We start from the raw sequence: 27,997 nt of genomic DNA, 5'->3' as shown, positions 1-27,997 counted from the left end.
TAAATGTAGCTATTATTACAACTCTTATTATAAATGTGCTGTGCTATTGGATTATATTAATTTCTATGTTTTAAAGGTGATGTAATGATAACAGAAAAAATATTGTTTCCCTCCAAGTTGATTTGGCTGGCTCTTATTATTGGTATTTATCTTTTTTCTTGGATGAGCAGCAGCTTTATATTTCTAACTTCTTGTTTTTTAGCTTTTTAGTGACTAAAATTTGATCTTAGGTTGACATTCTTATGAAATGGATCATTTGACAACATTAGGTTTACCTGATTTTTTATACAAACCAATTAGTTTTTGTTCATGGAAACTTTTAAAAGAAAATTAATTCTTTTTTAAAAAAATATTTATTTATTTCTGAGAGGGACAGAGGGTAAGCAGCAGAGGTACAGAGAGAGAGAGAGAAGGAGACACAGAATCCAAAGCAGGCTCCAGGCTCTGAGCTGTCAGCACAGAGCCCAACATGGGGCTTGAATCTACAGACCGCGAGATCATGACCTGAGCCGAAGTTGGACGCTCAACTGACTGAGCCACCCAGATACCCCTAATTCTTTTTTTACTAAAAAAAAAAAAAAAAATTAAAAAAAAAATTTAAATTTTAGAGCAAGAACAAGGGTAGAGGAGAGGGGCAAGGGGAAGAATCTTAAGCAGGCTCTATACTCAGTGCAGAGCCCAATGCGGGGCTTGATCCTAAGACCCTGGGATCATGACCTGAGCCAAAATCAAGAGTCAGACTCTCAACTGACTGAACCACCTAGGTGCTCCAGAAAATTAAATCTTAATAGCTAAGAGCTGACTTTTTACTTTATGATTTATGTGCCTTGCTGGTTAAAGTTTCAAGTAAAGTCCTTTAAAGGATTTCTCTTTTTTCTTTCAAATGTTGTTCAGAGATTGTGGATTATAATGGTTTGAATGGTTTGGGTTCTAGCAGGGATACTTACTATATTATTAAATAGACTGTCTGAAAGGGAAAACTCTATTTCTCTTTCTATTCACAATTCTGCTTAAATCCGACACTTTCCAGAACACTTCTGACACTAGATGTGTGGGTTTTTTCCCTCATCCTGACAAATTCTCCAACGCCAGCTGGATATCCTACAATTTAACTCAATTTTGACACTAACTGCTTGAAGTTGGTGCAGACTCCACAGACTAAGGGCTCAGTCTCACAAGATTGCCCCCAACCTCAGACCCCAGTAGAAGATGATGGGTTCTCAAGTCACCCACAACTTCTGTCCAACTCAGCTACAAATTGAGAATTCCAAGGACCCTCTCCTCAGGTTCAGTCATTTGCTAGAATGGCTCACAGAACTCAGGAAAACAGTTTCATTACTAGATTACTACTTTATTACAAAGAATATATTAAAGAATACAAACGAACAGCCACACGAAGAATAAATAGAGCTAGGTCTATGTCTGGAAGGTCTGGAGTACAGGAACTTTTGTATCCATGGAGTTTTGAGGTATGCCACCCTCCTGGCAAGCAGATGTATCCCCGTTGACCAATCTAGAACTGTGTACTGCAGAGATTTTTTATGGAGGCTTCATTATGTAGGCATGATGGAATAAGTTGTTGACCATTGGTTTTCCACTTCCAACCAACTTTTTGGGGATGTGGGTACTGTTGAGGGGTGGAGTGAAAGTTCTCATCACCTGGTTTTCCCCCTATCAACCAGTCCCTATCCAGTGGTTATCCAGGGACTTTCTAAGCATCACCTCTTTAACGCAGTGTAGTTGAAAGGGACTTGTTATGAATAACAAAAGCGGTTCTTTCACTTTTATCCTTCTGGAGCTATTCCAGGAACACAAACCAAATATTATAATAAAAGATGACTCTATGCTCTAAACACTTAGGAAATTGCAAGGCTTTTAGGAGCTATGAGCCAGGAATCCTGGAGGAAGACCAAAATATATATTTCTTATTATATCACAATATCACATTTTCTATTATCACAGTAGTTAAGGTCAGCCAGGAAAACATGCAAAACTGAAATTTTCTCAAAAGAAGATTCCTCAGTGGTATAGGTTTGGCAGAAACTTAAGTAGTATGGTGAAAAACATGTATTTCAATTTGAAGTGTTGATTTTCACATCTTAAAAGAGGACTTTGGCTGCCTCCGGTTGGACTTCAAACTTTCCAGTTGGGTTCTTTCCAGTTTGTCTGTGGCTCAAGCGGAAGACCCTGAGGGCAAAGCATCCTGTGATGGGAACTGAAACTACCCACTAGAGCAATGAGGGCAGCCCTGAGCCAGCAAACCCCCACCCGTGATTGACTCCAGCAGTGATTGATTTGACCTTCACTGCCTACCTGCACGTACCCGCCCATCTTTGCCCCACATTTTCCCTATATAAACCTGGAAGTATTTTCAGCACTTTGGAGACAGTCTTCGGGATGCTAGTCCGCTGTCTTCTGGGCATTGGCCTCCTGGAATAGAATTCTTTTCTTGTTCCTCACCACTTATTTCTCTTTCTCTGGTGAAAGAGAGATCTGCATGTGGCCGATCCTGCTCTGTTTGGGACCCCTGGGGCCAGGTGCTCTTGTACCCCTGTGCCCCGGTTACAATCTTGACTCTTAATTTGTCTTTTGAGTATTTATTTTTCATTGAGACTTATGATTTGGGATGATCTTGTGAAGACAGAAATAGGAAAATGTGCCTAAAAGGAGCAAGTTGTTGTTCTCGTATCTCACCTGACAGTGCTAGATTTGAGAATGAGAAAGTAATTTCTATTTTTCTCCTTTCCTTCTAGAAGGAGATAGTTTGCTTTCTGGTTATTTTTTTAGATATGATGACTTTTCCATTAAAACTACTGGTGTTTGTAGGGTGCCTGGCTGGCTTAGTTGGTAGAGCATGAGGTTCTTGATATTGGGGTTGTAAGTTCAAGCCCCACGCTGGGTGTAGAGTTCACTTAAAAAAAAATTTAAATGGAGCCTGGGTGGCTCAGTTGGTTAAGCATCCAACTCTTGATTTCGGCTTAGGTCAGGATCCCAGGTTTCATGAGATTGAGCCCCACATCAGGCTCTGTGCTGACAGCCCGGAGCCTGCTTGGGATTCTCTCTCTCTCCCTTTGTCTGTCCCTCCCCTACTCATTCTCTCTCCCTCTTTCCCTCCTTCCCTCTCTCTCTTTCCCCTGCTCTCTCCAAATAAACTTTTAAAGAAATAAAATTTTCCAGATTTTCTATTATGCTGAAAATATTTTTTAAGTTGATTGAGACTAATAAAAACATTTATTTCAGTGCAACAAATGTTTAGTTTCTACTATTTGCAAGGCACTTTGTTAGCTCCTAAAAAATAAAGAGAAATGAGTAAGATAGTCTCCTTCCTCATTTGGAGATGGGGAAAAAAGACATGAGTCAATTCCAAGTAATTCTAATAACAAAGTAGAGTACAGTACAGTCCTTGAGAGAGTTTGAGTGCAAAGTGCATAATCTACTGGTCCATGGTCTTGTGAAACACCAGCAGCTGCCAAATACTACCAGCTTTCCTCCATTCCCTCCTCTTTGTCATTGCTTCTACATCGGATGCTTTTGCCCAGCTACATTCTAATACTTGTCTTTTGGCTTTTGTATACAACTTCCTTATTTTTCTTTTAACTTGCTAACTACTGCTTGTTACTTTGTTCTTCGTTGTTTTTTTTTTAAATTAAGAAAAGTTTTGTAAAAGCGGAAAAGTTTAAACTGTAGAATAATGAACATCCACACACCCTCCACCTAGATTTCAGTCTTGTTACCATTTTTCTGTATTTCTTTATCTCTCACTCTGTGTGTGTGTGTGTGTATATATATATATATACATATATATATATATATACTGTGTGTGTGTGTGTGTGTGTCTTTTGCTGACATTGACCATTTGAAATTAAGCTGCCAGTGTCATGACATGCCACCCCAAAGTACTTGAATGTGTATCTCCTGACAATGAGGATATTCTGTATAACCATCATACCATTATCCTCTACTTAAGAAAATTAATAAAACACAGGGTGCCTGAGTGGCTCAGTCAGTTAAGCATCTGACTCAATTTTGGCTCAGGTCATGATCTCACAGTTCATTGGATTGAGCCCTGCATTGGACTCTGTGCTGTCAGCATGAAGCCTGCTTGGGATTGTCCCTCTCCCTTTCTCTCTGCCCTTCCTCTGCTCTCTCTCAAAATAAATAAATAGAAACTTAAAAAAAAAAATTAAATTAAATTAAAATTAAAAAATTAAATTACCCACGATAAAATACATCTAGTCTATGGATTTTCACTGCTGTCCTACAAATAAAGCTTTTTAGCTGTTTTTTTTTTCCTTTTATTTAAATCCAAGTTAGTTGACATATAGTGTAATAATGGTTTCGGGAGTAGAATTTAGTGATTGGTCACTTACGTATAAAACCCAGTGCTTATACATAACAAGTGCCCTCCTTAATGGCCATCACCCATTTAGCCCATCCTCCTACCCGACACCCCTCCAGTAACCCTCAGTTTGTTCTCTGTATTTAAGAGTCTTTTATGGTTTGCCTCCCTCTCTGTTTTTAATCTTATTCTTCCTTCCCTTTCCCTATGTTTATCTGATTTATTTCTTAAATTTCACATATGAGTGAAATCATATATTTGTCTTTCTCTGACTTATTTTGCTTAGCATCATACACTTCTAGTTCCATCCACGTTGTTGCAAATGGCAAGATTTCATTCCTTTTGATTACTGAGTAATATTCCATTGTATATATTTACCACATCTTCTTTATCCATTCATCAGTCAATGTATATTTGGGCTTTTTCTGTAATTTGGCTGTTGTTGTTAGTGCTACTATAAACCTGGAGTACATGTGCCCCTTTGAATCAGCATTTTTGTATTCTTTGGATAAATACCTACTAGTGCAATTGCTGGGTTGTAGGGTGGCTCTCTTTTTTAATGTTTTGAGAAACCTCCATACTGTTCTCCAGAGTGGCTGCACCAGTTTGCATTCCCACCAGCAGTGCAAAAGGGTTCCCCTTTCTCTGCATCCTCGCCAACATCTGTTGTTGCCTGAGTTTTCCATTTTAGCCATTCTGACAGGTGTGAGGTGGTATCTCATTGTGTTTTGATTTGTATTTCTCTGATGATGAGTTATGTTGAGCATCTTTTCATGTGTTGGTTGACCATCTGGATGTCTTTTTTGGAAAAGTGTCTATTCCTGTCTTTTGCCCATTTGTTCACTGGATTATTTGTTTTTTGGGTTTGGTAAGTTTGAGTTTGGTAAGTTCTTTATAGATTTTAGATACTAACCCTTTATCTGATATGTCATTTGCAAATATCTTCTCCCATTCTCTTGGTTGCCTTTTAGTTTTGCTGATTGTTTCCTTTGCTGTACAGAAGTTGTTTATCTTGATGAGGTTCCAAAAGTTCATTTTTGCTTTTGTTTGCCTTGCCTGTGGAGACGTGTCAAGTAAGAAGTTGCTGTGGCTGGATCAAAGAGGTTGTTGCCTATTTTCTCATGTAGGATTTTGATGGTTTATTGTCTCATATTTAGGTCTTTCATCCATTTTGAGTTTATTTTTGTGTATGGTGTAAGAAAATAGTCCAGATCCATTCTTCTGCATGTTGCTGTTCAGTTTTCCCACCATCATTTGCTGAACTGAGTGTCTTATTTCCATTGAATATTCTTTCCTGCTTTGTTAAAGATTAGTTGGCCATATGTTTGTGGGTCCATTTCTTTTTTCTTTTAATTAAAAAAACTTTTTTTTAATGTTTATTTTTGAGAGAGAGAGAGAGCGTGCCTGAATTGGGGAGGAGCTTAGAGAGATGGAGACAGAATCCCAAGCATGCTCCAGGCTCTGAACTTGTCAGCACAGAGCCTGATGCGGGACTCAAACGTTTGTGGGTCCATTTCTGGCTTCTCTATTCTGTTCCGTTGACCTATGTGTCTGTTTTTGTGCCATTACCATACTGTCTTGGTGATTATAGCTTTGTAATACAGCTTGAAGTCTGGAATTGTGATGCCTCCAGCTTTGGTTTTCCGTTTCAGCATTACTTTGGCTATTCGGGGGTAGCTGTTTTTATTTGAACCACAGTCTAGTCAAGATTTTCATATACAATATTTGGTTGTTACATGTCTTAAATAGACTCCTTCCCCATTTTACCTTTTTTTTTTTCTTTTTAGGAGCCAGGACAATTTTCTTGTAGAGTGTCTCACATCTAGATTTGCCTAATATCAAGGTCTTTTGAAAGTTTCTCCTCCTGCAGCCTGTTAGAAGGTGGCATTTACTAGAGAAGGGCTTACCAACCCCAGGGGCATGGGTGCTATCAATGGGTTATGGGTCCTATTATTAATTCTTTAAGTTCTTTGGCCACCAGCGGGTTTTGGAGCAGGGGAAGCCTATGAGTCCCTTTACCTGTGCTATGAACACTGTCAGTTTACCCTGGTAATTAGGTACCATGATGTGAAAGAGCAATGGTCACCATTTTCAGCTCTTTTTTTCTACTGGGCACTTTCTCTTGTAATCACATTTACTTCTTTTTTTTTAATATTTTTTTTAATGTTTATTTTTGAGAGAGAGAGAGAGAGAGAGAGACAGAACACGAGCAGGGGAGGGGCAGAGAGAGAGGGAGACACAGAAACTGAAGCAGGCTCCAGGCTCTGAGCTGTCAGCATAGAGCCCAGCATGGGGCTTGAACTCACAAACCATGAGATCATGATCTGAGCCCAAGTCAGACGCTCAACCGACTGAGCCACCCAGGCACCCCAACTTGTAATCGCATTTACATCTATGGTTTTAACAGTTGCCTGTGTAGTAATATTTTCTTTTCCAAATTCCATTTCTGTTATTACCTTTTGTTCATCTTCTTCTGGCTATCCAGTAGCCACTTCAGAATCACCATGTCCAAAATGAATTTATTCTTTACTTGCAAACTGGCTCATTGTCGGTATTATTATTTATTGAGGAGGCGGATTGTAGAAGGGATAGTATAAATGGCCCTGTTTTCACTGTGACAACACTGGCTAGGAACGTCAGTGGTCTTCAGCTGCTTTTCTGGCTGTTCAGCTCTCTCTCATATACATACACACATGTGCATACACATTTACTCATCAAATATTTCTTTAATGCCTACAGTGTGCCTATATATATTTGGCCACAGTAGATGAGTCTATCTCTGGAATGCCTCTAGCATGCATTCCTTCCATTCTTAACTATATGTACTCTGATTTTGGTCCTTATCAACGCTTGCCAGAACTTTTACAATGTTTTCCCAACCTCTGGTTTTAAATCTGCTGATCCATCCTGCACACTATCTGCTTGTTGAGAATACCTGTTTGATCATATGTTTCTCTTGCTTGGAAGCCTCTGATGGCTTCCCATTATACAGTAAAAATGCCAACTTATAAGCATACTGTATAAGACTCTGCTAATTCTATTCTGTTCTTTTCATTCTTATTTCATCTATTATGTTCTAGCTATGCAGGTCTCCTGCCAGTTTCTTGAATATAGCCTAGATTTTAATCTTCGGACTGTCCCTGCATTTCTGGTGTCCATAAGGCCCTGGCACCTCTTCTCTGCTTAATGAAATCTTGCTCATCTCTTAAGGTCCACTCACATTTTCCCTTTGAAAATTATGTAGCTGATAGCCCTCTATCTATCCCCTCCACCAGAACCAAAGCCTTCTTTCCATTCTTTATCTGATGTGCTTTGCATATTCATCTTCTATAGTGCTTATCAGATCGTGTCACTTGCTTGTGTGTCTCAGTGTAAAGGTTCACAAGGGAAAGGATCATCTTGTTCTTCTACTGTTCCTAGAGCCCAACGCAATGCAATGCCTGGCGCATAGCACATTCTTAGTAAAATATTTCTGGAAGGAGAGTCTGGCATTACTTGCCATATTAAACTCTAGCAAGGAAGTATGACTTGAGATTTATGAATTCTCCTTAGGAAGATAATATCTTATATTAAAGCTTTTGTTTACACTAAATATTTGCTAATAATTACTTTCTTAATTATGTAATACAGTCCTTATTTATGTTTTAATTTTTTTTTTTTTAGTAATTTTTACACCCAACATGGGGCTCTAACTCACAGTCCCCAGATCAAGAGTCACGACTCTTCCAACTGAGCCAGCTAGGCGTCCCAGTTATTTATATTTTAAACTTAACACTTTGACACCTTAAATCTTAAAGCATTACTGTAGATCTGTTTTAATTAAAATCACTTCTGAGCAATAAGAATTCGCCGTAATAGGAGTTTCTGACATTTTATCATTTTAGAGCCTTTAAATTAAGTAGTAAATGTTTATCTGAATTGGAATTCTAAATGAAGGAATAGTATAAAATGAGGATTTTTTTTTTTTAGAGAAAGAGATGCATTAATCGGTTGTTGAGAAAAGAACCTAAATAAAGGCAATTTTTCTAAGAATGAAGGCAAAACAAAAACAAACACTCTTGTCAAATTTCTGTGTTGCAAGAGAGTCCTGAACTTGAATAAGGGGACTATTATTGTATCTTGGTGGTATTTAGAGAATGAGTAGATGAAATATTTGATAGATGAAAGCATAAAGAAGATGCTAGTAGTATTTGACATTTTCCATTAATAAGGGGAATACAAAATATTAAGAGCAACTTGTGTTGACAAGATCTTTAATGTTTCAGACGTCTTCTAAGTGTATTATTTAAACAAAACTACTCCTGATAATTAAAAATATTATGGTGTTGAACTACTTATGAGTGGAATGACATGCCGGGTTTTGTTGCAAAATAATCAAGAAGAGGGGAGGCAGTGGAAGTGAGACTGGCCATGTGGTGATCATTGTTGAAGCTGTGTAGACAGATACATAGAATATCACTGCCATTTGTTTTTCATTTTTGGAAAATTTCATGGTAAGAAATTTTAAAATGTTAACGGTATTATAAAGGAAAGACTTTCCAAATAAGGAATTGTTACTATTAGGCTGGCTGAATACTGAATCAATGGTATCGGGTCACTCAGAATGATACCAACATAAAACTAAATGATCTGTTTTGGGTTTTGTTTTTCCAAATTTTATTCCATGTATCTTTTTCTTTTCCATGAGTGATGTGCAAGCCTTTCAATCTGCTAAGCCAAATTACCATATATTAAAAGAAAGGGATAGGATATTGATTTATGTCAGCATTCTTGAAGAAAAATTTGTTGGCAAGACTTAGGTGCCATATTGTTTGAAGAGTGCCTTATTGATAGCACCTACTCATAAAAACTGGTAATACTATACTATCTTGGATACTGTATTTCCGATGATGTCATTATCTGAATTCTGTTTTTTATCAAAATTTTTTAAAATGGTTTTTAAATTAATTTATTTTTGAGAGACAGACAGGGCACAAGTGGAAGAGGGGCAGAGAGACAGGGAGACAGAATCGGAAGCAGGCTCCAGGCTCTGAGCTGGCAGCACAGAGCCCCATTCGGGGCTCAAATTCACGAACCATAAGATCATGACCCGAGCCAAAGTCGGACACTTAACTGAGCCACCTAGGTGCCCCTATTAAAACACATTTTTTTAAAGTTTATTTATTTGGAGAGAGAGAGAGAGCACAAGGGGGGGGGGGGGGGGAGAAAAGAGAGAGAGAGAGAAAGAGAGAGAGAGAGAGAGAGAGAGAGAGAGAGAGAGAATCCCAAACAGGCTACTCACTGTCAGTGCAGAGATGGATGTGGGACTTGGGTTCACGAACCGTGAGATCATGACCTGAGCTGAAGTTGGATGCTTAACCGACTGAGCCACCCAGTTGCCCCACTGGAGTTTCTTTCTATCTAAAAGAATCCTTAATGAGCTGTAGAACCTTCTAAGATCTGCCCAAGTCTTGTTATTAATGATATCATCAACCAAGCCCAGAACCTCACACTTCTTGCTTTAGCCTTCTTCATCTTCATTACTTATTAATTTGGTCCTACCAATTCCTCTTCTAGAATGACTATCACAAGGGGCGCCTGGGTGGCTCAGTCAATTAAGCATCCGACTTCAGCTTCGGTCATGATCTTGCGGTTTATGGGTTTATGAGCCCCACAATGGGTTCTGTGCTGACAGCTCAGAGCCTGGAGCCTGTTTTGGGTTCTGTGTCTCCCTCTCTCTCTGCCTCTCCCCCACTCACACTCTCTCTCTCTGTCTCTCTCTTAAAAATAAATAAACATTAAATTTTTTTTACAATGACTGTCACAAGGCACCTGGGTGGCTCAGTCAGTTGAGTGTCCGACTCTTGATTTCTGCTTAGGTCATGATCCCAGGGTTGTGGGATCAAGTCCTGCATCAGGCTCTATGCTGAGTGTGGAGCCTGCATGGGATTCTTTCTTTCTCCCTCTGCCCCTCTTCTCCACTCATGCTCTTGCTCTCTAAAAAAACAAAAACGAAAACAAAACAAACACAAAATAGAATGATGGTCACAAGTGTCCCTTCTCTTCTCCAGTCTTACTGTGACCACTCTATTATGGAGAGTGTTGGACTTGGAACTGGAAGATTTAGTCTCAGCTCTGCTCCTGGCTGCTTGCTTAGCTTCCCCATCTTTAAAAGGAAGAGGGTTTAACAGAGTTGTCTTAAACCTGTTTTGGAGCTAAGGTGTAGAAAACTATTCCAGGTCCTTACCTGCTCACACTTACATTGCTGCAATGTCCTAATTGTTTTTCACACCTCTGATCTCAGTCCTTCCTAATAAGATTAATCTTCATACATGACTTTCATTGTCTTTACAATAAAATCTGATATTCCCTGGTCTCCATTTATTCATGCCATCATTTTTCTGGGTGGGGGTGTTGTTTACATAATTAGACAAATTGGAAACTTTATCTGTCTTCAGAGTCTTCCTTTCACCTACAGAATCAAATTTGTACTAAGTTCTGTCAGTTCTGACTCAGAAATGTCTTTTGAGTCCATTTTGTTCTCCTCTGCTACTGTTCTAATCTGCTTCTTCATCTTATCTGGACATTTGATGCAAACTCCCAAATGTTTGCTCTGCCACCAGTTTGTAGTTACCACAGTTATCTTTCTGAGCAAAGATCTGTTAACACATACTTTCTCTGTTCTAAAAACATTTTGCTGCCCACTGTTGATAAATGAAACACAGGCTTTTTTGCAGGACTCACAGGGTCCCTTCCCTTTACTTTTCTAACCTTCTCTTGCTCCTTGGTATCATGACCCAGCTTCCAGCCATACTGAATATTAGTAGTTTCCTCTGTTATTTTTCTCATGCTATACTTCTGCCTCCAATTCTCTGACCCCTTCATCACTTCTCTGCTGGGGAAACTCCTCTCCTAAAGGCATCACTTGTGTAGTTAAGTTACCTTCCCTAAAGCTCTGAAAGAAATACTGTTCTCATTCTCTCTGTGCCTGTTATGCATACCTCTTGGATACAGTGGAAGTCATATCAGAGTTATTTGTTTATATTTCCTACCCACCCAGAATCTCTTTCCAGGTAGATTGTGAACTCCATGATGTCTGGGTAGTCAGTCTCTAATTTTGTTCATCCTTAGAATTTGGCACATATTGGGACATATAATATTTACTCAGTAGTTGTTTGTTGGCTGATGTTAAAATAGTAAGCCTTTTTTGGCTTTCCTTCTAAACAATAACAACAAAAGGATTTAACTCTGTTAGTTTGAAGACTTAAATTTTTATTTCAGCCTTGCTTGAGTTTGAATTTCCTCATCTTATCTTAAAAGATGCTTCTAATTTTTTTTGTCTGTCATAGATCCTTAGGACCAAAGATGGTCCAGGGCTGATCTGGACACATTATTATTATTATTATTATTATTATTATTATTTATTTTTTATTTTTTTAGAGAGTGAGAAAAAGCACAGGTTGGAGAGAGGCGCAGAGGGAGAGAGAGAGAATTTTAAGCAGGCTACACACTCAGTGTGGAGTCTGATGCGGGGCTCAATCCCACGACCCTGGGATCATGGCCTGAGCCGAAATCAAGAGTTGGATGTTCAATCAACTAAGTCACCCAGGTGCCCTGGTAGTATTATTGATAGGAATCAAAAAGCTTTGGGCCATGATTTGGGCCAAGAAATAAAGTTTTGGCCAGACCTTAACTATACTTGTACATATAGGCTGCTGAATGGTGCTTCACCTTGCTAAAAGTGATTGGAGGCTGGCCACCAAATTGGGACATGAACGAAAGGTATAAGACTATCTTTTCTCGTTAAACCAGTTCCTAATATTTTATTTAAGAGATGTTCCTGAACTTGCTTCTTTAGGCTTGAGAAATTCTTCCCTGAATTACATTTAAATTCTACTGAGCCTGGTTTTCTGCCTGGGACAAAGCTTTCATTTTAAGACAACAGTTTCTATAATTTGTGCAAATACGTGCTTCTTATATTTTCTACTAACTATAGAATTGCTTGCATCACGGGTTTTCCAGAACATAGTGTCTCTGATGGAAAATTTAATAGAATTGCAGTCTCTGCCAAATTTGTTTTTCTATTTTGTTATTACATAATGTTCCTGTTGAATAATTGTTTTTCTTTGTCACTACTGAGAGCGAAGCCCACATGGTTTTGATATACATTACAGCCATATAGAAGAAATGTCTTTAAATTTAAAAAGTTACATATTAAATATATCCGTGTTTATGTTACAGATTTTTATATATATATATATATTTTTTTAATTTTTTTTAACATTTATTTATTATTGAGAGACAGAGAGCATGAGCATGGGAGGGGCAGAGAGAGGAGGAGACACAGAATCTGAAGGAGGTTCCGGGCTCTGAGCTGTCAGCACAGAGCCCGATGTGGGGCTAGAACCCACAGACAGTGAGATCATGCATGACCTGAGCCGAAGTCAGACACTTAACCGACTGAGCCACCCAGGTGCCCCAAGATTTATATATTTTTGATTCTTCCTGGATTTATTTAGTAACCTCCTTTCTTTTTTCTTTTTTTTTTTTTTTAATCTTTTAAAACATTTATTCATTTTTGAGAGACAGAGACTGAGCATGAGTGGGGAGGGGCAGAGAGAGAGGGAGACACAGAATCTGAAGCAGGCTTCAGGCTCCAGGCTCCAAGCTGCAGCACAGAGCCTGATGCAGGGGTCGAACTCACGGACCGGGAGATCATGACCTGAGCTGCAGTCAGATACTTAACCACTTGAGAGACGCCAGTGCCCGCCTCCCCCCCCCCCTTTTTTAAAAATTTTTTCCTTTGATTATTTTCAATAAGTAGTTACTCTAACCATAATACTTAATGTGCACTAAAATTTAGAAAGCAGTTTCTCTGAAGATTTTACAATTGCTTTGTCTGTATTTATTACAGTAAATAATAAAGTATTTTATTTTTTTATAAATTTTTTTTAACGTTTATTTATTACGGAGAGACAGAGCATGAGCAGGGGAGGGTCAGAGAGAAGAGGAGACGTGGAATCCCAAGCAGGCTCCAGGCTCTGAGCTGTCAGCACAGAGCCTGATGCGGGACTCGAACTCACAAACTGTGAGATCATGATCTGAGCTGAAGTCGGACGCTCAACCGACTGAGCCATCCAGGCACCCCAATAATAAAGTATTTTATTTAAAAGTAAAAGTAATGTTGACATGCTTTTAAGAAAGAAGTAAGCTGCCTCTAAAAGCCAGGCTGTCATAGCAGTGCAGGGCAGGTTCACTAGGTTCACCTGCTTTTCAGCCTTGTCATATAAAAGAACAAATTATATCTTTATGATACTTAATGTTATGTGTGTCTGAGACACATAAGCTGTGGGGTATGAATTATCAACACTTGGAGAAGGTCCCCAAGAGGGGCAACACTCCCATCGACTGAGAGCAATAAAGTCTCTCTGCCCCATGTGCTAATCATTGAAATGTTTGTGGGCATTGTGGGAAAGGACGCATCTGTAGTTTTCAAAACTAAGTTATTGGCATCTGACCAAAGACTGGCATTGACATAGTACAGTGGTGAACGTGAGTCCCATGTGCCTGCTGGGTTCTGCCACTTCTTTGTAACCTTTGAACCTCAGAGGTGCCACATTATCACTTACTGTCTGACAGTTAATACACAAGAGAAACGGTCAGGATACACGCACTTTTTTCCCCCCTCAATTCCAAAGCTGCAGGTAAATCTTAAGTTTGCAGGTCTTTGAGTATTTAGCTAATTTAGCAGATGGAAGTTATATTTAAACTTATTAAGTGAAATAATTACCGGGTTTGTTCCTAGATCCCATCCATATAATTCATAGTAAAGGCCCATTCTTCAGTTTCTTCTGCTCAAGCTTTCAAATTCTTTTGACAGACTGGATGTGAAATTCAAAAGTCATTAATGTGATGTGTTAATTTTGCACTTTTTGACTTACTGCAAAAAAAAAATCTTATAGTTTCCATAGCAACGATAACCTATCCAGATTGTGTAATATTCTTTACTGTATTAAAAATAAAACCATGCAATTACATGAGCTTCTGGAGCACTTCATTTAGGGAACTGGGGATTGAAATATTTTTGTTTAAAAAAATTATGATTTCATTGAAAGTTTTGCCAAAAAGCTTATGTAATTTTGTTTTCAGAATTTAATACATTTCTTAAATATTTAGCAATATATACTTGGTAGTTAAATTAATTACTAAATGTGAAATTCACATTGTAAGCATTGCGTTAAGCATCTCAGATATAAGTGTTCTCCACGCATGCCCACACATACCCACACATACATTTAAGGTGGTGGGGACATTTGGCTTTAATTACATTCAGTCACCTGCTGTGTGTACTTCTTAGTGGCTTCTGGCTGGTCTGAAAAAAGTCTAGCTTTATGTTTGGAGGAAACAGGATAGAGGAAAACGATAAAATGATCACTTAAACATTCCCTAGTTTTCACTTTGCTTTTTAAAACATGACTAAGATATTACTTTGAAAATACTGAAGACTGTTTTAATAGGGGACTGTTTTCAGAGGGTCAAATTATTTTGGCTTTTTTCTTTTTCCCTCTAATTCTGATTTAAAAGACAATATAACATTAGCACGAAAGTTAATTAGCTTAAGTTCCTACATTCAACACAACTGATTTTCATTTTTTATATCATTTTCAGCATATGTCTATATATATGTATATTTTTATATGGTAGAATATGTGTTTTCTCACAAATAGTAAACATTTTCCATGTTTCTGATGACAGTCATGATTATTGTTTTAATAATTGCATAACAGTCTATTCTGTTGATGTATCTGGTGTGTTTTCTGTTTGTTAAAATGAGGCTTAATTATTTCCTGAATGCCATATAGTGGAAGAAAAATGGATGTAATTTTCAAACGGATTATGGGAGGAAGTAACTATAATTCACTTATTTGCCCAAAACATAGATGATTGTGAAAATCTTTAAAAGGCGCGTAAAATGATGTTTTAAAATGCATATTATCAAAAACCTCTTAAACTGCTTCATCTGCTAGTAAACACAGAATGGGGAAAATAAGGAATAGGTACATAGGACCAAGGTGGCACCATTTAGGTGCTATCATTTGAGAGAACCATCATGACATGATAAAGCTTGTTGAGGCTCCACTATAATCAAAGACAAAACTCAGAGGGCACAGACAATACTTTTATTAGAACAACCCACAATATGAACCACGTTTTTGACATTTCGCTGTGGCTGGTTCTGGTGTCAATACCCCATGGATATTGTGTTCTCTGGCCGCTCATGTGATACTGTTTTTTCATGGAGGGTATCACCATTATTGAACTGCTGTCTTCCCTTGGTTGAGCACCCTGGTAACTACTGGCATTTCCCAGAATTCCTAAACCTACCTACATTATTTGGAAAATTCGCTGTAACTACTAGGATTTCCTGGAGTTCGTGAGAATGAGATGTTGGTGGCTAGAGTTTTAAAGTCTTTCCAAGGCTTTTGGTTGAGGTCTTATGGCTTTTGAATGCCCCCTATCCTAGGTTAGAACTAGGGTGTCCAAATGGCTATAGTTCTTCCTTCCTATTAAATAGATCTTATACTATAAAGTTACTTTAAACAAATATAGAAGTTTGCATCTATCATTTATTTTTGCAGTTAATGTTTATAACAGAATGCTTTCATAGATTCCAGATAATTAAGACAGCAGTAGAATTATCTTGCAATATGCTTGAGTTTATATTTATGCTTGTTTACTTTTTGAAACTAGTGCTGTGTTTAGTATCCTGTTTCAATTTTGAATTTTGTATTTTGGCTCTGTCTAGTGTTTTCATTGTGACATGAATTATTTTTTTTTTGGTATTTCATATTTCTGTAGTTGAAATATTATCAGAGGCAGTAAGCAGTGCATGCAGAGTGAGAGTGTTTACATATCACTGAGAGACTAGTGCATTTTTATTGTTTTTGTAGTTATAATTTTGAGTCTAAAAATAATGTTTAGAAAAAATAATTTTTTTTGTTCATATGCAGAAAAGATGAAAAGGAATATGCATTGAAGCAAATTGAAGGCACAGGAATATCCATGTCGGCTTGTAGAGAGATTGCAGTAAGTGGATATCAATATGTTATTTATTTTGTTATGGATATTGGATGATGAGTGATATTAATATAAAATAGTTTCATTGATGTATTCCATGCATAGTTATTTCAAAGATGTCAATTAGCTTAATGATGTTTTATATGAGAAAAGTTGCATAAACTTTTTAATTACTTGAAAGTTATCTTTAAACATTCTCTTAATGATATTTAGGATTTATAATATTGGGAATACTGAACTAAATGATGATTTCATTAATTTAAATTATGAATGAATATAATTAATAATTTAAATTAATAATTTAATGTCCATTTTCCTTATAATTTTAGGACTGATATATATGTATGTTTATAGAGAAAGGAGTGACGTTATTAGATATTGTGCATATAAAATATTTTTTCTGAAATACATGTTTTAGTACTAGATTTTACTAGAAATCTAAGACTAGAAAAATAAGACTATCATAATAATAGGATAATTTCTTAAAGAAAGATCATTTCTTTTTTTTTTGTCTTTATATGACATACTTGTGCGTTTAAGAAATGATTGTCCATAAGAATACCTAACATTTACTAAGTATTCAATAGGTACCAGGCTTACTAAGTGCGTTCAAGTATTAATTAATTAATTTAATTTTCACAACAATCATATGAAATAAGTACTTTTAATATGCCCATTTGACAGATCAGTAAACAGAGGGAAAACCATAATTATGACTTAGAAGGCTTACTATTATATTATCTTATTTTAGTTCTTTCTTATTTTAGTTCTTCAGTTTCTTATTGGGACTTTATCATAACGCATCTATTAGGGATTTTTGTCTCTAAATTGTTAAATATTTATATTGTCTATATCCATTAGGTATTTCTGTTTCTAATTTGGTGACTTGCGTATGCTGCCCACAGTTGCATGTTTCTTATTACGCAAATGGATGTACTCCATCATCACTCTTGGTCAAAGAAAAGTGTAGTGCAAAGAACACATGAGGCAGGAAATCTGTAGACCTAAGTGTCTGTTGGCCTGCATGGCTAATTAGCTATGAGTGCCAGTTTCCTTATTTGTGAAATAAGGGAATTATAAAGTCTCTTCTAGCCATAAACTCTTTGCTTTCGGAATGGGAACTTCTCACTAGACTGTGCACACTTTAAGGGGCAGGGACTCTGTCTTTTCATCCTCAGTTCCTACCGTAGTGCTTGGCATATAGCAGGTGGTCCATAAATATTTGCTAAATAAATAAATGAATAAACAATAAAAAAATTCTACTGGCAGTCCATGATCCTGAGTTTGCTTCAGAGTATATTGTTTAAAAAATTCCAAGTTGGCAGTTTTCTGTTAGCTATTAAGTGGTATTTGTAATGGCCTATCAGAATAAGCATTTGGTAAGTGATTTTTAATTTTCTAAAATCCTAAACATTATTATCTCAACCAATATGAATATGGTGTGCAATTTTGCTATTTTATTGTACCATAATTGAGTATAACATGAGTTCACTTCTTCTGAGTTCATTGGGAAAAAAACCCCTGATATGTAAGGTATTAATTATTAGGAAGTGAGAACCCAGTTGTAGATGTTCTTTTTGAAACAGAGACTTCTCTATGATGAGGACTCCATGGGTTACCTTTTCTCTGCATTCTCACTAGCAGTTGTTCTCTCTTGTCTTTTTGATGGTAGTCATTATACAGGTGTGAAGTGGTTTTGCTTTTCACTTCCTTGATGATTAACAATATTGAGCACCTTTTCATATACCTGTTGGCCATTTGCATTTTGTCTTTGGAAAAATGTCTGTTTAGTTCCTCTGCCTATTTTTTCTTTCTTTTTTGCTATTGAGTTGGAGTTTCTGATATATTTTGGACATTAACTTTTTATTAGATGTATGGTTTGCGAATATTTTCTCCCATTCTGTACATTGCCTTTTCATTTTGTTGATTGTTTATTTTGCTGTGCAGAAGCTGGAAAAGCATGACCCCTCACAGTCTTCATATTTTTATTGAGAATTTGCTTAAAAGACCTTCAGAAAGTATGTAGTTTCTAGATTGAATAGTATTTTATCACTACCTAAGTGACCTAGCCCCAATGTGATAGTGATTTTGACACAAGTTTAACATGGATGTTATTATGTAGTGGCTAAGTGCATACATCCTTCTTTGGACATTATAAGCCTGCTAACACAGTTGTATAATTATTACTTTATGTAGTTGTCTTTCAATCATACAGAAGAAAAAAAAGTTACAAACAAAAATATGTTTGTGCTTTTTTTTTTTTTAATCCATGTTTTCCTCTTTACCAGAGCTCTTTATTTTCTGTGTAGGTGAATTAATGTCTGTAGTCCTTTCATTTTAACTGAAGGTCTCCATTTAGTATATTTTTATAAAACAGATCTGCTAGTGATGAATTGTCTCTCATTTTTGTATTTGGGAATGTCATAATTGCTTCTTCTGTTTTCCTTCCTCACCTGGTTCACCTTTGATTTTTTGCAGGATAGTTTTGCTGGATACAGAATTCTTGTTTGACAGTCTTTTTCTCATCACTTTGGCTATATTAACCCACTGCATTCTGGTCTCCATAGTTTCTAATGAGATGTCACTAGTTAATTTTATGAGAATCTCTTGTACATGAGGAGTTATTTTTCCTGTTGCTTTCAAGATTCTCTTTTTGTCTTTTGACAGTTTGATTATATGTGTGTAAGTGTAGATTCTGTTTGGAGTTTGTTGAGTTCTTGAATGTGTAGATTACTGTTTTTCATCTAATTTTGGAAGTTTTCAGCCATCATTTCTTCAGATGTTCTTTCTGCCTCTTTCTTTCTCTCCTTTCTTCTTAAGACTCCCATCATATACACGTTTATAGGCTTGATGGTGTCCTATAGGTTTCAGAGGCTCTGTTTATTTTTCCTAATTATATATTTCTATTTATCATACAGATACTTTATATTGCTTACCTTCAAGTTTGCTTATTCTTTGTTCTGCCAACTCCAATATGCTGCTGAAATTTTTATTTTAGTTATTGTACTTTTCAACTCCAAGATTGCCATATGCTTCTTTCTTCTTCTTGTTTTTAAATTTCTTTTAGAGAGGGAGAGAGAACAAGCATGAACTGGGGAGAGGGACAGAGGGAGAGGGGGAGAGAGAGAGAGAGAGAGAGAGAGAGAGAGAGAGAGCGCCTCAAGCAGACTCCCTGCTCTGCATAGTGTACAATGTGGGATTCAATCCCATGACCCTAGGATTATGACCTGAGCCCAAACCAAGAGTCAGACACTCAACTGACTGAGCCACCCAGGTACCCTGCCATATGTTTCTTTTTAACAGACTTTATTTTTTGGAGAAGTTTTAAGTTTATAGCAAAATTGAGTAGAAAGTCTAGAGATTTCCCATATATTCCCTATTCCATACATGCATAGCCTACCTCATTATCAATATCCCCCACCAGAGTGGTACATTTGTTATAATTGTTGAACCTATGTTGATATCCAGAATTCATAGTTTACATTAGGGTTCACTCTTGGTATGGTATGTTCTGTGGGTTTAAACAAATGTTTAATGATATGTATCTTCCATTATTGTAGCATACAGAATAGTTCCACTGCCTTAAAAATCATTTATGCTCTACCGTTTATCCTATACCTCCCCCCACCCCCTCCCTGGCCCCTGGAAACTACTGATCCTTTTACTATTTTCAGGTTTTGTCTTTTCCACAATGTCATATAGTTGGAATCATAGAGTGTAGCCTTTTCAGATTGGCTTCTTGGACTTGGTAATGGACATTTCACGTTCCTCCATCTTTTTCATGGCTTGGTAGCTCATTTCTTTTTAGCACTAAATAATATTCCATTGTCTGGGTGTACTATAATTTGTGTATCCATTCATCTACTGAAATACATCTTGGTTGCTTCCGAGTTTTGGCAATTATGAGTAGAGCTGCTGTAAACATTGTGTGCAGGCTTTTTGTAGACATAACTTTCAGTTCTTTTGGGTAAACCCCCAAGAGCACAATTGCTGGATTGTATGGAAAGAGTTTGTGTACTTTTGTAAGAAACCACAAAACTATCATCCAAAGTGGCTCTATCATTTTGTATTCCCACCAGCAATGAATGAAAATTCCTGTTGCTCTCCATCCTTGCTAGCATTGTGTTCTGGATATTAACCATTGTAATAGGTATGTAGTGGTGACTTATTGCTGTTTAATTTGAGACTCTGCTCTAGCCTTCATATCGTGTTGGTATAGCCTTAAGAGGTGAGAAATTAGAGCCTTTTTTAGCTATTTCCTGGACATGCCCACAGCTCTGCACATGGGCATAGCTAACAGTCTTTTTTCCCATAGTTCTATTTTTCCTACCCACTTCCATTTATAGAAAATTCGAGAAAATGCAAAGTAATCTATCGTGGTAGATAGTAGGTCAGTGATTCCTGAGGATGGGAATGGAAACAAGGAAATATTACAAAGGAGTATGAGGTGTCTTTGGAGAATGTAAGTCTTCATCATATTGATTGTCATGATGGTTTCATGGGTGTGTAGTACAAAAAAAGCTCATAAATGCTATGCTTAAAATTTGGGGGAGAACCAATAAAGCTATATGGGTTTATTAGTGGGTAAAGGGTCTGTAAATGAGGAATTTGTAAAAACCAGTGGATCACAAGCATAGCTGGAGGTCTTGGCCTTGAATAGGAAATGGAACAGCTAGTTTGTCTTCTGAAACTCCAGTGAAAGAAGACAGGATAGTGTCAACGTATGTCAGTTTGCTAGGGGGATGATGAGGTAGTTACATTTTTGTGTGCCTCTTTCTTGTGGGTGTGCTGTTAAGCGATGAGCCTTTGAGGTAATTGATGAAGGATATGTGAAAATTTGCTGATCAAAGATAAGATTATAGAAGCATTGTAGTCCATCTAAAGTAGGTGGTGAGTCATGGGACCAGTCTGCAGGATTGTACAGTTCTCTTCATTAGCAGCCCAGTGTAAGAAGGCAGAATTGGATTTTTCTGTTTGACTTGGTAGAACAGAGAGCGTAAGCTGGTTGAGAGTCAAGGGGTGAAGAGGGATGGCTAGATGGAGGAGAATGTAGACAACACCATAAATTAAAGTGTAGATAGAGCTTGTTTCTGCTTTTTTTCTTCTCTATCCCATGATATATATAACTCCTAGTATTTTCTAGTTCATATAGTCTCACATAGGCAAGAGGCTCTTCATGTGGAGAACATTAGGAACATTTCACTCATTACTCCAAAATGGTGGAACTGTTGTCCATAGAATTTCAGAGAGCAGGGTTGGAAGATGAGAAAAGAAGTCAAAGAACTTGCAGCCATGGAATGAACTTGGAAGATTGTGTACAGAATGGGAAGATGTTTAAGAACTACAATGTGTTGGGTGCCTGGGTGACTTGGTCAGGTAAGTGTCTGACTCCAACTCAGGTCATGATCTCAGGGCTTGTGGGTTGAAGTCCTGCATCAGTCTCTGTGCTGGCAGCTTAGAACCTGGAGCCTGCTTCAGATTCTGTGTCTCCCTTTCTCTCTGCTCCTCCCCTGCTCATGCTCTCTCTCTCTCTCTCAGAAATAAATAAACATAAAAAAATTTTTTAAAAGATGTGTTATTACTTCAAGTCTCATTTATAAAGAATGCCATATCACATAAAAAAATTTTTTTTAATGTTTATATATTTTTGAAAGAGAGAGAGATAGAGTGTGAGCAGGGAAGGGACAGAGAGAGAGGGAGACACAGAATTTGAAGTAGGCTCCAGGCTCTGAGCTGTCAGCACAGAGCCTGATGTGGGGCTCAAACTCATGAACTGTGAGATTGTGACCTGAGCCGCAGTCGGATGCTTAACTGACTGAGCCACCCAGGCGTCCCAGCCATATCACATTTAAATTTCATTTGAACCTTATTTGTACTTGTGTATAGTGCTTCCAGTTTATGATATGCCATCACAGGGAGTAATTCTGGGTGATGGACATATCAGGAACATGTGAACATTAACATTTTTAGCCTGAGATTAAAGGGAAGTTCTAATGTAAAGTTTATTACCTTTGTGTCTTATGTAATCATAAGGTTGCTGGATTAGAAATGTGGTGAGTGCCATTAATTCACATCTCATTAATTTGCTTCCTGGTTATGAAATTCAAATATGTTCATTATAAAATTCTCAGACAGGGGGTGCCTGGCTGGTTCAGTCTAAGGAGCATGCAACTCTTGATCTCCAGGTCGTATGTTTGAGCCCTGCATTGGGGGTAGAGATTACTTGAATAAATAGACTTAAAAGAAAGAAGATAAAATTCTCAGACAGTATGGGAAAAGCATGTTGAAAGCATCTATTATGCTAAGTTAGACATACTCACTATTAACATTTTGTGTATAGTCTTCTAGACTTTTTTTCTTTGCAAAAATATAGAAGATTTTTTTCCCCCATAAGAGTGGAGATTCCATTAATTTTATATAACATGTAATTTTATCTGGAGTGATACAAAGGTAAATTTCAACTATCAAAATAAATTGGTAGAACATTTACTCATCATACTAGGTTCTGTGGGCTGTAAGAAAGATTTAAAAATCTAACTCCCGAGGGAGTAGCTGGCTGGCTCAGTCAGTAGAGAATGCGACTCTTGATCTTGGGGTTGTGAGTTCGAGCCCCATGTTGGGTGTAGACATTACTTAAAAATAAAATCTTCAGGTGCCTGGGTGGCTCAGCCAGTTAAGGTTTCAACGAGATTTTGGCTCAGATCATGATCTTATGGTTCGTGAGATTGAGTCCTGCGTTGAGTTCAGCACTGACAGCACAGAGTCTGCTTGGGATTCTCTCTCTCCCTCTCTCCCTGCCCCTCTCCCACTTGCATACACATACTCTGTCTCTCTCAAAATAAATAAACATTTTTAAAAATAAATACAGTCTTTAAAAAAAACCCTCATGAGTACTCTTCAAAATATTGAGATGTTCTGAAAGAAAGTGAAGACAGACTTAAAGGAAAATTAGTCAGGGGAAGTAGGGCAGAGGGCATTGGCTGAGGCAGGAAGAGAACTCGAGAAAACCTGACTTCCTGTCAGACTGCTGTCTTTCTGACTGCTGGTTTTCGTTTGCCACTTCCTCATTCATTTCTGTATAGTTTTTTCCAGAGCGTATGTAACCACTGGCACCCCAGCATTGATGCTCTCCTGATGACTGGTAACAGGTGGACTGCCCCTGCCTAGCACAGAGCAGGCATGGTGGAGTGGCAGTTAAAAGACTTGCCACCATTTCTTCACCTCCCTTGCCACGCTGGTGATGTAACCGGCCACTATGTAAACCTCAGTGGAATGCCTGGAGCTCTCCCCTGTCATCAAGGAATAAGCTTTTGCTTTCTTAAAAAAAATTTTTTTAACGTTTATTTATTTTTGAGACAGAGAGAGACAGAGCATGAACAGGGGAGGGGCAGAGAGAGAGGGAGACACAGAATCGGAAGCAGGCTCCGGGCTCCGAGCCATCAGCCCAGAGCCCGACGCGGGGCTCGAACTCACGGATCATGAGATCATGGCCTGAGCTGAAGTCGGACACTTAACCGACTGAGCCACCCAGGCGCCCCAAGCTTTTGCTTTCTTAACTTTATGAATTGGAATTGATAAAATGTGTGTTTGCTGGGGATTCCTTGAGAGAAACTTTAACATGTCTATGGGTAAGGCTGCAATTCTTACTAAAATATTTCTTTTCATCAACTTTTTTGTTTTCAAGTTTATCTATTTTTGAGAGAGAGAAAGAAAGCACAAGTGAGGGAGGGGCAGAGAGAGAGAGGGAGAGAGAGAATTCAACGCAGACTCACATCACCAGCGTGCAGCCAGGCGTGAGCCTCAAACCCACAAACTGTGAGATCATGACCCGAGCCGAAGTCGGACGCTTAAATGACTGAGCCACCCAGGCCCACTCTTTTTGTTAAACTTAAAACTATTTAGTTAAGTTTCATATATTGAAAGTCGAGAAATAGCTGCTTATTGTCATTAAGATTTTTTAATTATATCATCTCAGGTGCTTTTATGTTGTACAGAATACAGATTTTTTCCTTAAATATATGTCCAGCTCGATAGAAGTATAGATTTGTGCAAATAGATGTGTAATTCAGGTATTTGACCCTTTCTATGAGGGAGACAAAGTCAAAGTATAGTATTAAAATTTTTTTGTGAAAACCACTAAGGGTAGAAAGTTGTTTTGTTTTTTTTTTCCCAGTAGATTTTTAACATGATCATCTGTCATAATCATCTAGAGGCAGGTGAGTGGCTCAGTCAGCGGAGTGTCTGATTCTTGGTTTCAGGTCAGGTTTTGATCTCACGGTTGGTGAGATCCAGCCCTGGGTCGGGCTCTGCGCTGACAGAGCGGAGCTTGCTTGGGATTCTCTCCCTCCCTCTCTGCCCCTTCCCCACTTGCACATGCACTCTTTCTCAAATAAATAAACTGAAAAAAAAAAAAAATTAAAAAAAAAAAGAGTGAGACAACTACGCACCTCATTACTATTACTTTTTAAGTTTATCCATTTTGAGAGAGTGAGGGAGGGGCTGAGAGAGGGAGAGAGAGAACCCCAGGCAGGCTCTGCACCACCAGTGAGATGAGATGAACCATGAGATGATGACCTGAGCCGAAGTCGGATGCTTAACCAATGGAGCCACCCAGGTGCTCCCAAAGTGGATTATTTGTGAGAGGCTATACATTTAAGTTTTAAAATGTATTACTGTAGAAAATACGAAATTATAAAATTTAACATAAATTTGGTAATTCTGGATTCAGAATAAGAAATCGACGTAGGAAAACACAGTATTTTAAGACCTAAGCCTTTGGTTTCAGATTGTAAAGTGAGAGAGAATACGGACTTTGGATTCAGGTAGACTTGGAGTCCTGTCTAGACTTCACCATTACTTTTGAACATCTTGGGCAAGTGGCCCTTAGTACAAGGACCCATTTTCTAGATAGCTATAGAAATGAAACCATTTTAATTAATTACATTTAAGTATACTTGGGATTTAAAGATGAAGCTATTTTAACAGGGAATCAGCTTACATCTTGAATTGCTTCTAGGGTTGACGTTTCCAAGGAAGTGGGCCATACAACAGTCCACAGGTTGTCTGGGTTTCTCAGATTCTCTGAGGTTCTTGCTAATGTTCTAGGTCATTCTCAGCTCTATCCTATAACAGGAATATCAGCTAAATTGCACAAAGTATTTTGACAGAGTTTCTTTCCAAATATGTTCAAGAATCTTAAAAGTTCTTAGGAGGGAGGAGTTGCCTTTGGGAGCAGAGAGTCTGACCCTTGTATGCATTTTAGTGGTGCACAATGCACCCAAACTTTTGGGTTAAAATACGTCTAATTTATAATTTTATTTCTAATTCACCCTTCAGACTATTCTGATTTATTTGGATTTGAAATTAAACATCTAATCTCTCTTTTCTTTTTTGGCCTAATAAAAATTATTAATCCTATAAACCAACTGTCAATGTATCCGATTTCTGTGGACCTTAGTTTCTTCATGTCTAAAATGGGATTAATGGTACCTAGTATCACAGAACTGTAGTAAAGATAAATTAAAGCACGTAAGCCTTTTGGTTCATAATCAGTTTCAGTGAAGGTTAGGGTTCCTCCTTTTTCTAAAATTGAATTTGTTAATGTGATAGAAAAGGAAGTTGTTGGTGGCCTTAGCTTAAATCAATAATAAGTAGAGGGCCAGTAAATATGCCCTTAAAAATTCAGTTACTTTATTGTGGTCTGTGAATGCTGAATTATATTTACAATATACTTATAGCAGCAGATACAGTTTTGCCTCCCTCCCTCCCCTCCATTCCTTCCAGTATTTCATTAACGGAAATTGATTACGACTCTTTGTAACATAGTGTTGCTTGTTGAGAGAATATAGAACTGGTATTTTGGGGAAGGTGGAAGGCTTTATTTTTAAGCCGGTTGTTTGAAATGCCTTTTGCCTCAGGGAACACTGATAAAAATCATGCCCAGGTTACCAGCCTACCACACCAAAACCTGTTTAGCCTATAGGTAACTGAGTTATAGTACTCTAGTACTGCAGTACGAGAACTACTTATTGTTTCGGTGGAGAAACATGTTCATAATTAAAATCTTACACGTCAGGCTGTGTCTTGTCATAGTTTTCTAAATGGAAACAGGCTCTTCAGGTCCAAGTCACTGGCCAGGGGTCTGAGGCATTAGAAACTAGAGTAGGGATTGGAGAAGATTAGTCAGAGGTTGTGGAGTTTTACAGCAGCCAGAGGCAAGAATAGAAATTGTGTTATCCAAGCAGTGAGGACTGGGAACAAGGGTTTTGCCTGGGAGGAAAAAAGGAGGGAGGGGATAATGAGGGAGCTAAGGCAGTCCAGGGGACCTGGCAGCTGGTGGGGTTTCGGGTAGTAACCAGGTAAATGAGGAATGGAGGTCCCTGGCCAGTCAGGAGCTGTCTTGAGTCAGTGGAGAGAGCTAGTGAACAGGGTAATCTAAAGTGATAGGCATCAGAAACAGGGGAAAGCCGCAAAGAAGTTAGCATAATTAGGTAAAGGAGTTTAGTTACTTCAAGTACCACTGGATTATCATAATGACATAGTCTCACATTATTCTGTTCCTTTAGCTTTATATCTCTTTTTCTGGTGACATAAGCTGTTCACATTTTTAATATAGGTCTTTGACTTAAATGACCAAAAAAAAAACCAATCAGAATGTTGCAAAGTCAAGATAAAGTAGAACTTGAACAGATACAAGCTAGAGTTAATAGACTGTATTTTGAAAGGATGGAGATTATTGTTCAAAAGCAGATAATTCTATTTTATTATAAAGGGCAGCATGTAATGGGAATGAGATAAACTGATAGAACATAAATGTTGCTTTACAAGTTTTTGAGCATACTCAAAGAGCAACTTTGAATAGACTACTTTTCTTAGAAGACATTTGTTTTAATTAATTGGAAATTCTACAGTTTACAGATTTTACTGATATTGTTAGACAATATAGCATTCAGATAGTTGAAAGTAAATTAGCATTTGAAACAAAATAATTGCCAGAGGATTAAAATTTGCCCAAGAACATGCTAGGTATTCTTTATTAAAATTACATCAAGAAAAGGGGCACCTGGGTGGCTCAGTCGGTTAAGCATCCAACTCCGGCTCAGGTCATGATCTCACAGTTTGTGGGTTCGAGCCCCACATTGGGCTCTGTGCTGACAGCTTAGAGCTTCAAATTCTGTGTCTCCCTCTCTCTCTATTCCTCCCCCACTCATGCTCTCTCTCCTTCAAAAATAAATAAAAACATTAAAAGACATTTTAAAAAATTATATCAAGAAAAGAAAAAGATATTTGAAAATCTTATTTGCAGTGTAGTAAGCAACTGAGGTTTGAGTATAAGCTGTTTTATCACTTTTTTTCCTCTATAATTAAGTTCTAATTTAAAAAATAGAAGCTTTTTTTCCTTCCAGATTGTCTGTCTTTCTGATAAGTGTGCATACCACCTTTTATTAAAATGATCTGATTAATAAGCCTAATTTTATTTGTGGTTTTGCTCTTTGGATATTGCTGGCATGGTGTTCACTTTAATTCATTCCCCCTCAGAAAGAATTCTTAAAGTTAGGTATTTTTAATCCAATGGAAAAAGAGGCTAAAAAGTTAAATGAG

The 27,997-nt window shown here is 37.6% G+C and overlaps 1 protein-coding gene across 9 annotated transcripts in view; it reads left to right on the top strand.

Moving 5' to 3' along the window:
- CDK19 (cyclin dependent kinase 19) overlaps positions 1 to 27,997 on the top strand; it is a 190,643-nt gene that overhangs the window by 55,910 nt on the left and 106,736 nt on the right. For 8 of the 9 annotated variants that reach the window (XM_049654166.1, XM_049654165.1, XM_049654173.1 and 5 more), the window contains one exon: positions 16,330 to 16,405. In XM_049654166.1, coding sequence (XP_049510123.1) covers positions 16,330 to 16,405 — 76 coding nt within the window. Of the gene's footprint in view, positions 1 to 12,029; positions 12,101 to 16,329; positions 16,406 to 27,997 lie in introns of all 9 variants that reach the window. The other variant, XM_049654170.1, reaches the window with a different exon arrangement.

The sequence above is a fragment of the Panthera uncia genome (assembly GCF_023721935.1).
Source record: "Panthera uncia isolate 11264 chromosome B2 unlocalized genomic scaffold, Puncia_PCG_1.0 HiC_scaffold_24, whole genome shotgun sequence".
Classification (NCBI taxonomy): Eukaryota; Metazoa; Chordata; class Mammalia; order Carnivora; family Felidae; genus Panthera; species Panthera uncia.
This window is presented reverse-complemented; position numbering and strand designations above follow the sequence as displayed.